This window comes from Gopherus flavomarginatus, chromosome 6 (genome assembly GCF_025201925.1).
Source record: "Gopherus flavomarginatus isolate rGopFla2 chromosome 6, rGopFla2.mat.asm, whole genome shotgun sequence".
NCBI lineage: Eukaryota > Metazoa > Chordata > Testudines > Testudinidae > Gopherus > Gopherus flavomarginatus.
In genome coordinates, this window is record NC_066622.1 from 99,826,116 (window position 1) to 99,841,084 (window position 14,969).

The following is a 14,969-nucleotide window of genomic DNA, read 5'->3' on the forward strand; positions in this document are numbered from 1 at the left end:
ATTTCAAAGGTGAAGGACACTTGTGTAAAAACAGGTTTTCTAAAGTGAATTTTCCTATTGTGTAATCATCCACTTGAAGTCCTAACTTCAATGTTTGTATATAGCATCAAACATTTATAAACAAACATCCATCCTGTTCTCAAGCAACACCCCTACTAATAGAGGAATAAATGAAGAAAACTAGTGGAATTGTTTTAGTATTTTTTAAACTTTTAATATGGGGAGTTAAGCTCTTTAGTTTAGACCCAAAATGTGTTCTCTCTTAAAACTACTGTCATATGGTTTGGAAAAACCCTTCACATACAAATCCTTTCCACCATTCCGAGGCACTTAAGTAGTGGAGATTTGTTTTCTGAATGTGGCAACTACAGTGTTCCCAATTACCTGTGTGGTCAGTAGAGGTAGCAAACTCTCACCAGCAAAGTCTGTTACCAAAGCTGTGTTGACAGCTAAATGATGCTAACCCTCAGTGAAATAAACTAAGCAGAGTGTATAAAGGGTTGCAAATAGGGGCAGCACCAGCCACTTGGTGCGGGGACTGAGCTGGGCTAGTCAGAAAATGGGGGGGGAGGGGCTGTGCTGTACATCTTGTGGGCACACATACAGGAGCATGGAGGCTTCCCTGCCCCCACACAGGGCCAGGGAGGAGCATGAGGGCTCTGGCCCCTTGCTACAGTTCAAGATTCAGCCCCGCAAACCTCACACCGCCTGCTGCCCTGTAGCACAGTTCAGCGGTGCTAGCAAGCATGCCTCTAGGAGCTCTCGGACAACCACGGCAGCGGGACTGGACTGCTCCCAGCTCCTCCTTGCCCCTGTTGGTGATTTCCCTCTCCCCCACTGTGATCCCTCTCCCTTATACGTGCTCGTCCCTGTCTCTCTCCCTGCATGCTCTGTCCCCCTCTGTTTGTTATTTCCATGCCTCCACCCCTTCCCCATGCTCAATATGCAACTCTTACTTCTCCGCTGCTGCTGGTGGCAGCGCTTCAGAACTGGGTGGCAAGAGAGCGGTGGCTGCTGATTCAGCACCCAACTTTGAAGGCAGCACTGCCACCAGTAGGAGCGCAGACCTGCAGAAGTACTAGTGGCAGTGCCATACCATGCCACCCTTAATTCTGCATAACATTTGACCTTTGCACTGGGGTAGCTACCAGGGGGCTAAGGCAAATGTTAGGGTAGCTATAGCTCTTGCTAGCTCCTCTAGCACTGGTCCTGGGTGCAAACCCCTAAATGAAGAGAGATGGGAAATCAATGTTTTTCAAGATGAGACTGTAGCAAAATATATTACGTCTCATTAAGTAGAATTGGCATTAGCCACCTTGCCATGAATAGGACTCACCTGAGGATTTGGGAGGTTAGCAAGAAGATTTTTTGGAGTGTCCCCAAAAGCAGCAATAACTTTATATATAGAAGAGGAGGAAAGAAATGGCAATCTTCCAGTATGCTCCTCTCTTCTTCAGCATCCTGTTGCAGGTTTAGTGGAGCCATGGCTACTTGTGTTGATCTGTGTCCTGCAGCCAGGACTTAAAGAAAAAAATTTTGTTGTTGTTGTTGCAAGGATAAGTTTCCAAATAAGATCAGGCTTGAGGACTGCTAGGCTCTCAGACAATAGATACTTTTTTGTGCATTCTGGTCAATGTATATATATTTTGTTACATAACATTAATTAGTCCCAACCAGTAGACCTGATGGCCTTTTAGATTGTTGTGTGGCTGCTGCTTTTGTCCAGAAGCTACTTGACAAAAGGAGTCAGATCATCTGTAGGGAGATGGTGATGGGGCCATCACAAATTCCCTCTCTGCTATCAGTAGTAATCTGAACAACACTGCCTGTTACACCAGTTAATTTGACCTGGGATCTTCCCCAAAATCAAGGAATTGACTGTACGTTTTATGGGTTCCAAAGGCCAAGTTAAGGGGCTACAGTAGGGACCATGAATTATCTGATCTTTAGGAAATGTCAGTAACTGGAAAAAGGGCTAATCTGAGTTTCTGTTTACCCCTAACACTTCCAGATTTCAAAAATTGGTTATCTGGTCAGGATATCATGTACAGCCATGCTCTTTGGGACATTACAGCAAATTATACTGAGAAAGTACTGATGTATTACTTAATCTCCTCTATACAGTTCCCAAAGCTCAAGCTGTACCATTTAAAAAATCTGGGGCTCCATGAGATCTTTCAGGGGGGCCGCAGGGCTCCGTGGCTGAAACCCAGAGCCCCAAGCCCTAGGGCCCCCTGTGGGGATGAAGCTGGGAGCAGCGCAGGGCTGAAGCTGCTCCCATGCCCCCCTGAAACCCGCAAACCTCTCCCCACAAGCTGGGCGTGGTGCAAGGCTGAAGCTGGGAGCCTCAGTGCCCTCCCTCCCCACACTCCTGAAGCTGAGATCTGCACTGGGAGCTTCTCCCTCCCTGCCTGCCTGTACACAGCCCTTAGCTACCTCCTCTGCCCGTACGCAGCCCCTACCTATCCCCTCCCTGCACCCTGAGCTGCATCCTTCACTGCACACAGCCCTTAGCTGTTCCCTCCCTGCACCTTGAGATACCCCCTGCCCCCACACAGACCCCAGCTACTCTTCTGACTGCACTCTTAGTGGTTTTGAAACTTTTTGAACTGAGTCCCCCCCCTTTAATTTTTATTTTTGGTTAAGACCCCCCCCCCAACCCAGACAGGCCAGGTAGCCTCCTGAGTGAGTCAGGGGGTGGAGATGGGGCTGCCTCCCTGGATCCCGCTTTGCAGAGCTGGCTAGAGCTCCACCAGCCCTTGCCAGCCCCCCTCAAAAATAGAAATAAAACTATGCCTGTGCCTAAGGGTCCCCCAGCCCAGAACAAGAAAAAGGCTGAGAACCCCGCTATAGAAAATGAGTTGATGAAATGGGTGTCTGGAGATAAGTGTCCATACTCAGACATGTTTTATATGAACAGAGAGGGAGTGGCATCCTCATCCCCACTGTGCTAGTAAGCAGTTCGAGTATGGAACTGGTGCATTAGTACCGTAGATACCTCTCCAGTATAATTAGGTTGTTAGCCTGCAAGTTTGAGTCATCCTGTAGCATGGCTGTGTAAAACAAAAGCTCCAACTATTTAAATTCACACTTTAGAGTGGTCTCTGAACAGATGAGTCAATGGAGAATTCCCTTTGGAGTCCATCTGCTCACCTCTTTAATGAGCCAGAAGGGGTCATTTCCCCTTTCTGAATACTGAATCTCCCTCCTCACATTCCCACACCCCTACTGGTTCAAGGAATGAGAGTGAGAATTTGAACGTGTCTCCTGACCATAAACCAGTGTGGCAAAGTACCTGTTTCTCCTCTGCTGGCTCAGTCCCCTTTTTCCTTGGAGATACAGGCTTGGGCAAAGTAAAGTCCTTCCTGGTCGCGCAGAGTCTGGCTGATCCTTTTCTCAGGTAGTCCCTTGCTCTGTTTTTCTCCCCTTCTGGGGAGAGTGCAAGTCTTCCTGGCTGGAAGAGTTCAGAATCTTGCTGCACCTACTCGCTGGCTGCTTCTCTCACTCCTCCCCTGCCTGGGAGGATTTAAAAAAGTCTCCAGCAATTTGGGCCATCTGAACCTAATTAGTTCCCTGGCAACCCCTGTTCCAGCTGAACCTTACTTCTCTATGGCTATCTCCCCTCAGTGAATAGTGAGGCCTTTTAGCCCCTCTGGGACTAATTACTATCCCTCCTTTTGGTAACTATTTGTCCTGGGTTTGCCACACCAGTGAGACTCCAAGCTCTTCTCAACCAGTCTTAAGACACTATACAAAGTTAATCTGCCCATTAACTTCTCATTTTTCCCATTGTTAAATCAAATATACCATTACGTACTTTTCTGCATTGAGAGAAGTTTTGTCCCAGTGTAGAACTGTTCATGCAACTCTAATACATGATGATGACTAGACCTAACAATTGACCTGCTAAATTTACATAGCTCAGCTGTGTGGTAGGATAGACATTAGTAGAGCTGTTTTGCGGCGCAAGCGCTGGGAGGGAGAGAGGAGAAGCAGGATGTGGCAGCCCTCTCAGGGGAGGAGGCGGAGTGGAGGCAGAGGTGAGCTGGGGCGGGTCAGGGAGCTGCCAGTGGGTGCTCTGCACCCACCAATTTTTCCCCATGGGTGCTTCAGCCCTGGAGCACCCATGGAGTCAGCGCCTGGGTTGAGGGCCACATCTGGGTATGGAAATTGTATGGCGGGCTATGAATGCTCATAAAATTGGGGGTTGGGATGCAGGAGGGGTTGAGGGCTCCAGATGGGGATGTGGGCTCTGGGGTGGGGCTGGGGATGAGAGGTTGGGGGTACAGGAGGATGGTCTGGGGCTGGGACTGAGGGGTTCAAGGGTAGGAGGGGGATCAGGCCTCGGACAGGGAGTTGGAGCACGGGAGGCGGTTAGGGGTGCAGGGTCTGGGCGGCACTTACCTCAAGCAGCTCCCAGAAGTGGCAGTATGTCCCCCATCCAGTTCCTACGTGGAGGCGTGGCCAGGCAGTTCTGCGCACTGCCCCTGCAGCTCCCATTGGCAGCGCTTGGGTTTGGTGGCAGTGTGCGGAGCCCCTCTGGCTGCTCCTACGGATAGGAGCCGGCGGGGAGACATGCCACTGCTTCCAGGAGCTGCGTGGAGAGGGGCAAGCCCTCAATCCTGATCCCCAGCTAGAGCAGGATAAGCCCCCAACCCTGATCCCCAACGGGAGCTCCAGGGCTGGATTAAAACGTCTGGAGGGACGGATGCAACCCGTGAGCTATAGTTTGTCCACCTCTGTTCTAACATGTATTGACAAATTAACACTGGATAACATATTTTAAGGCAGCCATAATACAAGTAAGCAGAATTAAAATTAAGCTTCCAATCTTTTAACATTGCTTTTTATGGCTTTACAGTGCTTGATTTCTCAACCTTAATGTTTATATTATTGAGATTTTCTACATGGAATATATACTAGTTAGTGTTTAATTAGATATGACTCTCCTTTACTGGCTTGCTTGATTTTTAATAAACATTCCATATCTGGTGTTGGGATAAAGACTATTCTGTTAATTGGCTATGCTGGAATATTTGGGTATAAAGCAGTATAGCAGTTGGTATCAGTTTTTAGGTGCATCTAGTGTGGAAGCATAGCTTTCTTGGTTGAAAGTTTCATAACTTTGCTCAAAACTCGATTGCTGCAGCTCTCCAATAGACTGTTCCATAAATTTTCTGTGCAAGCCAAATAGATACTAATGCAAATCCCTGGACTCCCATAGCTGTTTTGAAGAGTACATGATAACCAATGTGGATGAAGACACATAAAGCAGTCTTCTTTTTCTTTAGACCTCTTAAGCCATGAAGATGCAACCACGCTGAATGATGTTAAGACATTGGTTCAGCAGCTGTACACCACTCTGTGCATTGAGGAACACCAATTGAACAAGGAAAAGGAGTTGATTGGGCGGCTAGAAGACCTCAAGGAGCAGCTAGCACCCCTGGAAAAGGTGAGATGTGAAATCTCCCATGGAAATCTACTTATCCACTGAGCCAATTTACTTTCATGGTTATAATGAAGTCTATCTTAAATGGTGGCACTAACTATACATTAAGCTTTAAAAACCATTTGAAACATAAAGACTGACTCAATCAATGAGTAGAAAGCCATTCTGTTGTCTTCATAGAAATAAATAGTATTCACTGCATAGAACTGAAAATAAAATAAAATTAAATGATTTGTAAAAATATTTGACAGGACTTTTTTAAACATAGTTGCTTCCCAAATTGGCCCCAGACACAGAGACTCAACATTCTTGCAAAAAGTGTTTTCATTTTTAAGCCATTTTATTTATTTAATTTGATAAGAGAAAGGAAGAAAACACAAATAAAGCAAACATGACAGGCTAATAAATATTTTGAACCATGTTGGTTTCTACGCAATATTTTGATACAGTAAAAGTAGGATATATCGTAAGTAGTTGTAACAATCTCCAGAGCAGCTATTAGTATAAAACATATTAAAAGACAAAGACTGAAAATGGTGGATCAAAGCACACACCAACAGCGTAGTGATGACTATCATATACGTACACAGTCATCCACGTTTCTGACAAGAATATAAGTGGTGCCGTGGCTAAGTTTCTATAAGCAAAGTGAATATGTGAGATGTTGACCCAAAAGAGGCTAGAGTTAGTTTTTTGTTCCCTGAGCTCTTTCTGCATAAACTATAACACTCAAATCAAGCACCTGTAAACTCTAACCACTTTCATAGAAAGTATGCCTTTATGTTTTACCTGATCTCAGAATGACTGTCTCAACCCCATAAGATATTGAGAATACAAAACTGTTTGTTTGTGTCCAGCAGGTCAGGATGGAAATCAGCAGAAAAGCCGAGAAGAGGACCACCTGGGTTCTGTGGGGTGGACTGGCCTACATGGCCACTCAGTTTGGGATTCTGGCCCGACTCACATGGTGGGAGTACTCTTGGGACATTATGGAGCCAGTCACCTACTTTATCACCTATGGTAGTGCTATGGCAATGTATGCTTACTTCGTAATGACACGTCAGGTAAGACATGCCCTCTGTGTTGTCATTGTCTTAATGACAGATTTAGCTTATGCAAAGCTTTGAAAAGCATGCCCTTTGGACACCTTCCTGCCCCCGTTCACGATACCCTTATTTCTCTCCCCCGACACACACCAAACTTCCCCATTCACTACTGGTGGCATGAACATGAAAATTACCCTCATCTATTACTGGATATGCACTAGCTACTCATAACTGAGGCAATATCTTGCTGGTCATGTATTAGTCTGCCATGATAAAACAGAGCTTTCAGTAGGTGTTCTCTGTGCATGTGATTAGCTTTCAATAACTTGGAATTAGATCAGCCTGAAACCTTATTCCTGTAGATCAGAGAGTCCTTACCTTATAGAGCACAGGAGGAAAGCTAGAAGACTGTGTTTGATTGGTTCTTTTCCTGGTTTTACTGCCCAGTTCTTTCTAATCTGGGAAGTAGAGTAATTTCTCATGTCTATGATCTCCCATGTATTTCTAGGAGCAATAGGAGCAGCACTTTGAGGGGATGGATGAAAAGTACAATAATAGTTGTAGTGCCCATCCAGCTCCCTCTCTGTCTGACCTACTTCCTTGCCCGTTCTGCCTGTCTGCGCCCCCTTTCTCAGCACTACAAGGTTGTAGGAAAACCCATTCATACTCACCTGCTTGCAGATCTGCAGTTCTTATTCAAATGCTTGTCTATATGTATTCTATTGTAAGTGCATGTGCCCCCCATGTGATCTGTCAGAGTCTTGCAGCCCGCAGTGTCCACTAGGACCATGCATGTGCTTTGAGTGTTCCTGTGCTCCTGTACAGACGGTACCGAAGCGCAGTGGATCCAACTCCCCCCGGTTCCTTCTCGCCACTCAGGGCTCCAAGATGGAGCTTCTCAATATACACCTCTTTACTCATCCTTTTCTTACTTTTCTGTAAATATTTGTGTACATATTAGAGTTAATTAGGTTGAGATAGTTTGGTAGTTGCCAATTGGCAACATGTTGATAGTTTTTATAAATTTCTTAATTTTTATTTTTTTCTTTTCTGATCAGGAGTTTGCCAGTACTGGAACTTAATAACGTCCTCTCCCTAAGCCTCCTGCCTTTAAGTCTTTCCCTAGTTGCAAAGTGGCAGTTCCAATAAACGATGGTCACATAAGATGTCTTTTTTTCTTTTTTCTTTTTTTAAGGGAAGGACACGTCCTTGACACGTGGGTGATGTGCAAGTCCTTTTCTAAGGATCTTAAAAGCTAGGAAAGCACATTTGAAAACGTTCATTGGACTGCTCCATACAATCAGCCTTCAATCCAGGCAGTGCAGATCTTCTGGATAAATTTCATCTCAGTCCATTAGTGCCCTGTGACTTCCACATCGATTAGCTCCCATGTTTCGTCTTTGAAGACCATGCCTTCTTAGGACTCAGCTAGAACTGTAAAATCCGAGCCCTGCGACAAAAAGGAAAAGCAGAGACAGATCCCCAACAGGAGTTCCCAGTAAGAAGAGATCTAAGTCATCTCACTTTTCTCATTCAGTGGAGGCTCTATGGCCTGATCTGAGCTCTGGTACTGCCTTGAGAATTGAAATCAAGGCCCAGGGCATTTGGGATTAGCTCAGAATCAAGGGTCTTTGGCACTAGTGATTATGGTACCAGGTTCCCTAGTACAGCTATTTCAGTGCTACTCACTTCTGTACCAAGCACAATCCTGATATTATCTTCTCCTGAAATGAAGTTTGCAGCACTGTCCCCTGGATACCAGGGAAGCATGCAGTACTGAAGGATCTTCAGCTCTCAGAGGAACTAGAATATTCTCTGCCATCTACTTGACTAAGCGTTCCTACCATGGTACCAATACCTTCTATCTCATTAGCACAGAGTACCTCCCTGGGGCTCTGATGTCTTCTAGTATCACTACGCAACCTAACACTCCAGCTTCAGCAGTCTCCTCCCTTAGGCCTGAAATGGTCATTTTCATGTTTTGACTTAAACACAATGGGGAGGGCTTCCCTACTTATTCTCCAAGGGCTTTTTCTTATGAAAATTATGAATCCGAGAGGTCTAGGTTTCAGGGAGAGATTGAGATTAGGCATATGTCATAATTCCTTTCTTCGTCGCCCAGCCCTTTTCCCATACAGTGTTCCTATGTGGCCCTATTGGAACCTCTGGAGTCTTCACTGCCCAGGTCATCACACCTCCGCACCACCTCCTAGAACAAGAGCCTCCTCCATGCCAGGAACCTAGGGTGTTTCAGCTTGCAGTACACGAACCTGTGAGCCATGAGTAATTTTCCACAGAGGAACACCTTCAAACTAAGGGTCAGGCAATAGCCATGGGTATTTTGTTCTCATCCCCAAATGAGACAGTGGTCCTAGCTGCACAGTCTCATCCAGAAGGCTACAAGGGCTTTCAAGACCTGATGAGAGAACAGCCAATTCTCTTGAGGTATAAAAATCCTCTCAAAAATCCTCTCAAACTTTTGGGAATTCATTTTCCTATATCTTGACCTGTGGCATTTCCCATTAACGAAGCTCTCATGGACCCCACCAAACATATCGCAAACTTGGAAAGATCCATTTATTATAGTCAAAATTTTATTGCCGTCTGTCTAAAAATCAAAGAAAAGATGCCCTCTGTCTAAAAATCAAACCTACACAGAAATCATAAAGGCAGTACTCCACTGACACAAGACAGTTTGACGCCATGTCCAGCCTCAGTCATCTTCAGGAGGATCTTCATACTGCCATAAGGACTTGCCTATGTCTGACACATGACGTCCTACCCCTTCATGTTGCAGCATGCCAGACAACATCTTAGTTGCAGGCAGGGCTATTGGAATTCAGTATGTGCCAAGCAAACATCACATAGATATGCCTTGTAGTCCCTCAGGATGTTCTTACACCAGTAAAATAGTAGAAAGACCCCAACACTGCTGTGCAGGGAAGTACCTTTTCCCCATCCCTCCCATCCAAGACCTTAGTGACAGATGAGTGAACCTGGACTGTCAGGCACAAGTCTCTGGGACTCAGATTCAACTGTAAACATACATATAACATGTTCTTGGCACAATTAACAAACCTGTGCTACCTTTCTACCATTGAGTCAAAGACTGACTGTCCAAGTGATATCAGATACCACCTCCATGCTGAGGGTGTCTGGAGATAAGTGTCATTGGCCATTGTATTTCACAACCCGCCCTTCTTCCCTGTTACTATGGAGTCTTTACCATCTGGATTCTGCAGTGGTGAAGGAACTTGGTGGCAGTTGCACCCACTCCACACTGTGCTCTCAGTACAGGAGTCCAAGGACATGGAAGGCACAGATGAAGCCCCAGCAGACACTACTGACCAAAAGACTCTAATATCCAGCACATAGGGCACATGCACCCCAAGAGTGGAATATAGATAGACAATACATCACTCCAATTTCTGTAAAATATAGTAACTTTTCTGATGACCTTCTCTTCCAAACAGGCTAGGAACTAGGCAGTGGACCTGGTGATAGGGTGACCAGATGTCCCGATTGTATAGGGGACAGTCCAGATTTTGGGGGCTTTTTCTTTTATATAGGCACCTATTACCCGTCATCCCCTGTCCTAATTTTTTACACTTGCTATCTGGTCACCCTAAGCTGGTGTACTTCTCTCTAATTACCTGTCTGTATCTTAAAGCTCCCCTTTGCAGCCTAATTAATTGATTGGGCCCAATTCAGCTCTTGCATGGGCAGTGTGGGGGAGCACACCTCATCACATGCGCATATGACAGCATCCCAAAATAACCCCACAGTTTGATGGTTTGGCGCGCATAACTCTTCCTTCTCAAGAGTCCCAAATTTAGGGCATATGGGGGACTACTGCAAGTCAGGATTAAGGTTCAGAGACAGGTAAGTGTTGGAGAAGTGGAGTGGCTAATTACATTTAGCAAACAAACCCACACTTCAATCACCAGTAACAATTCAGCCCCTCCTCCCCAGAAAGCACATATAATATATGCTGAGCTAGTAGCAGCCTGTGTTTGGAATTTTAATTCTTATCTCTGCCTCTCATCCTCTGGCTCCTCTCCCCTCGCTCTCTCTCTCTCTCTCTCTCTCTGCAGGAGTATGTTTACCCAGATGCCAGAGACAGACAGTACTTATTATTTTTTCATAAAGGAGCCAAAAAGACACGTTTTGACTTAGAGAAATACAATCAACTCAAGGATGCAATTGCTCAGGTAATTCAAGGTTTTGCCAGAGTAAAAACAAAATAATTCACCCCCCACTTGTGTTTTTAACAGTTATTGATGCGTGCATTTCAAGCAAAAGTAGAATGATAGTCTCTGTCTTAATTTGGGTTTCCAGTTTACTTTCTTGTCACAGCCATCAATAACCTGTTAGCTGGATTTGGTATTTTGGCATGCGCTATGCATAAGGAAACAGGTGCAACTGCTGTTCAAAGATGGAGTCTGAAAAAGTATCTGTAAGGGCTTCTGAGAAACTATTGCCAAACCTTACATCTTTTTAGAGATGGTTGAAGCACTTCATGCCTCAGAGAATCTGAGTCTAGATTTCCTCCTTGCTCTGTTTCTGTCCACCTACACACTATGGATCTACTAAGGGATGAAGACTTTTCATCCACTCAGTTCATGTCTCCCTGGGTGTGTCTTAATCATCAAGAGCCCTATATAGTAGGCACCAATTGTTTTCTGCTGATTAGAATGGGGGTGGGAGGTGCTTTTAGAAGGCAGTGGGAGGGTTACAATGACTTTCATTATGTGGCCTGATGATTATAGGTTCTTGCTTTCTTTACCACTCTTTTATGTAATTCCATGAGTGCTACTGGGTGACTGTACCACTTGGTGAACCTACAAGTCTGAGCAGTTCACTCTGTGGCTGTACGAGATCGTCCTCTATCAGGACAACTTGAAAAAGCAGATGTCTTTTATTGCTGCTACTACTAATTTATATAACAGCATTGGTGTAGAGGGTGGATTTATTAAAAGAATTGTAGGGCACACCACCTGTCCCAAGGAGGTTACAGGTGGTTTAGGAAAACTCAACAAAAATGACAGTCCTTGGTCAGAAATGATTCTAACTATTGCGTGTCATTTTGCAAAGACTACACAATGGTAGTTCCTTGACTTTTGTATTGTTTTTTGTTTTTGTTTTTTTAAGACACTAGTTTGTCTCAATGGATTCTGGCTTCTAAGTTAATTTTATAATGGTTGAATACCAGAACAGATAAGTAGTGTTCTAGGTGTAGAAAGCCTTCAGTAAGTGACTAGAATGACCAGAATATCTGTTGCTGATACTCAGACTATGACTTTAAGACTTTCTCTTTGGATATTTACTCTTATGGCACCTGGGGGTTGGAGGGCAGGCACTGATGAAGATGTTTAAGAAACCTGTTCTTTATACTTTACTTTTAGGCAGAATTGGATCTTAAGAGACTTCGAGACCCGCTGCAGGTTCACCTGCCTGTCCAGCAAATCGATGATAAAGACTGATCAGCAAAGAATGTCTGAATCCCAGCAAAAAAAAACAAACCTGTTCATAGCTCTTGCCTTTTTAATTAAAGCATTGCAGGTGAAAGCTGGGAGGTAGTGTGAGGGTGGAGGGTTTTTACCTTTAATTTAAAACAAAGGACCGTGGGGGGGAAATCTCTGAAATCTGAAGATCAGGCATTGTGGAATGTTAGCCTCAAAAAGGGCTTGGCAAATATTGTCACATGCAAGCATTTGTATCTGATGAAAATGGTGTACAAATACAAGATTGGGGGTTTTCATAATAAGAATGTAATGCTGGGGGGCTGTCTTCTTCCAGCTTTGCAGGGTGTGCCTCTCAATAATGCACCAGCAGCCTGCTGAGCTCTTTTAAATTTTCCTTTTTTTATTTTTGACACACTCCAATAACAAAACGCACCAAAAAACCAAGCCATCTGGAGCTATGGCTGGCGAACAGACAGTGAGCCCCATCACCATTAAAACACAGTCCTGGTCAGACCTGATGTCTTTTTTTGTAAAGTTACTGCAAGACTGCTTTCTACTGAAAATCATGAGTTTCTCCTGCCCACCCCCATTTCCTTCACTGACTTCTTCCATTACTTGTTTGTTACACTGATGAGTTTTATCCAAATCAGAAATGGAACTATCTTTGTTCTAAGTGTTTGATAATGGACACTTTGGATTATTCCTTAATATCTTCTTCAAGTGTGAAGTGTCCCAGTGCTCTAGAGCTACTTCTAGAAATAATGGCAACATTGCATGAGAGTTTTTATACTCAGTCTTAAGGAAGGAAGGTCTTTCCCACCCCAAATCTGGTAGCCACCTGGATGACCAAACCTTGAAGGTTTCAAGGATTAGGAAATTGACTCAGAATCATGACTCTTACTTAACCAAGCAGTTTCAGAATGGGAATAATTAAATTTGATGAAGTTTGACTGCTTGTGTAATGGGATAAATGGTCTCATTTGTGGTACACTACTATTTCTACAGGCTTTGTCGAAGGCCAAGGTTCCTGTAGCAAAGGATGCAGAATTCCACTTTGATTTGCTAGCTTACTCCCTTATTTAGCTAGCTTCCAATGCTCTGATGCCCAAGGGTCAGGATTTCTTAGGGATGGCTATAATTGCATCTCCAATTCTTATTTTAAAAAAGACATTGGGGTTGGAAAACCAACACATTGCTCTCCACCTTGCCTGAAACTAGCTGATTTGTAAGCTCCACACACAATACACAGAAAAGATGGAGGTTTCTCTTGACAGTTCATTCTTTCTTCTCACTGTGTCTTGACGAGAGGCTCCAGTTTTTGGAGAACCATGTTTAAATAAAGAACAAAAACCAAACCAATATTAAGATGCCAGGTGCCTTGCAGATATGGAAAAACAGATGGGATTGTTGCTGCCTCTCCTCACTCGGTGGCATGTTGGACCGAATGGATGCATGTTTCTAATTTTTTTTTTCTCTCCCCACATTTTCCCTGTCTTTTTGTTTTAATTACATTGTGGATTATTTTTTACCTGTTTTATCCTGTTTGCGTGCCGAGTTTTAAAGGGAAAGAAAATGAACACAGTCTTGTAGCTGAAACCTTGCTGTGTGTTTGGGGTGAGGGAGGGGTATGGAGAAAAATCCTTACTTACAAAAAAAAAAACTGAACATGTGTAAAATCCTGTATCATTTATGAAATATGTATAAAGCAATGTACTTCTGGAACAATAAATAACTATTCAGTTTTTGAACTCAAGTGTTCTTAAAAATGTTTATTTTCCTCAGTTGAGGGGGGAGCATCCCTCAGACAGCAGCTGAACTCCTAATTTCCCCTTGTTTCTTTTAATTCAAATTGCATTTCCCTGACCTTATCTCTTTTGAGGCCATTTTGTTGCAGACACCAGCCTTCCTGTTCAGACTCAAATGGAGCTGTCACCATCTTATGTCACACATGAGAGCCATCAACAGTGCTTCTGTAAAAGCTTTGTGCAAATGTTACCACCTTTGTTGTGAACAGTATACGTCTCTGGGCTGGTCTACACTACGGGGGGAAATCGATCTTAGATACGCAACTTCAGCTACATGAATAACGTAGCTGAAGTCAAACATCTAAGATCGGATTACTCACCCATCCTCACCGCGCGGGATCGATGTCCGCGGCTCCCCCTGTCGATTCCGCAACTCCGTTGTGGTTGGTGGAGTTCCGGAATCGATATAAGCGCACTCGGGGATCGATATATCGCGTCTAGATGAGACACGATATATCGATCCCCGAGCAATGGATTTTAACCCGCCGATATAGCGGGTAGTCTAGACATAGCCTCTGTAGAGGTTGAGGAAATCAGGGGACATCTTGGCAAGCTGGAACTCCAACATAACGATATATCCAGGGTGTAGCTCATCTGGAATGCAGCAATCTCTGTCCTTAGATCTCAAGCTATCCCAGCATTTTTAATTGTAAAGGTTTTACATTGGATTTGGGCATTCAGAGATTTGAACTCTTTTAAGACTTTAGTGGCTGTGTTGCAGTTTGTTTGACACAAACATTTACCTGCTATTCTTGGCTGTTTAAGATAATTAGCAGGGTATTTTGTTTGTCCTGGTTACAATCTCAACACACTGGGTTCCAGAGGATTTTCTCCTGTTTTGATTGTGGAATAAATTATTGGCTAGTATTCTCTCTCTCTCTCTCTCGTTTTAAAACCAGGTTGAAAGTGTCTGTAATTACGGTCAATTTTTATAAAGTTTACGTGTACGGTAACAGCAACTTGTTCCAATACTGTTGTTAGATTAGTCCCTTCCTTCTTCTAGACACACCCATCTGGAACATACTTTACATAAAGAATTGGGCAGAAGTGGCATCCAAAAGTTAAGTTACTGATTCTACAATCTTCTACTGGGCTGGTTGTCTGTTCTGGTGTTCCTGTAAGTCTTAGTTCCCAGCAAGTTGTCCTTATCTGAATAATTCTCCCTGCCCATTAGCCCCACCAAAATGCACATCTGATTGACTCA

The 14,969-nt window shown here is 44.1% G+C and overlaps 1 protein-coding gene across 4 annotated transcripts in view; it reads left to right on the top strand.

Moving 5' to 3' along the window:
- Positions 1-13,713, top strand: part of MCU (mitochondrial calcium uniporter) — a 160,053-nt gene extending 146,340 nt beyond the window's left edge. For 3 of the 4 annotated variants that reach the window (XM_050959637.1, XM_050959640.1, XM_050959639.1), the window contains 4 exons: positions 5,292-5,452; positions 6,307-6,513; positions 10,590-10,706; positions 11,901-13,713. In XM_050959637.1, the coding sequence (XP_050815594.1) occupies positions 5,292-5,452; positions 6,307-6,513; positions 10,590-10,706; positions 11,901-11,978 (563 nt within the window). In that variant the 3' untranslated portion in view covers positions 11,979-13,713. The remainder of the gene's footprint in view (positions 1-5,291; positions 5,453-6,306; positions 6,514-10,589; positions 10,707-11,900) is intronic. The other variant, XM_050959638.1, reaches the window with a different exon arrangement.
- The last annotated feature ends 1,256 nt before the right edge of the window (positions 13,714-14,969 follow it).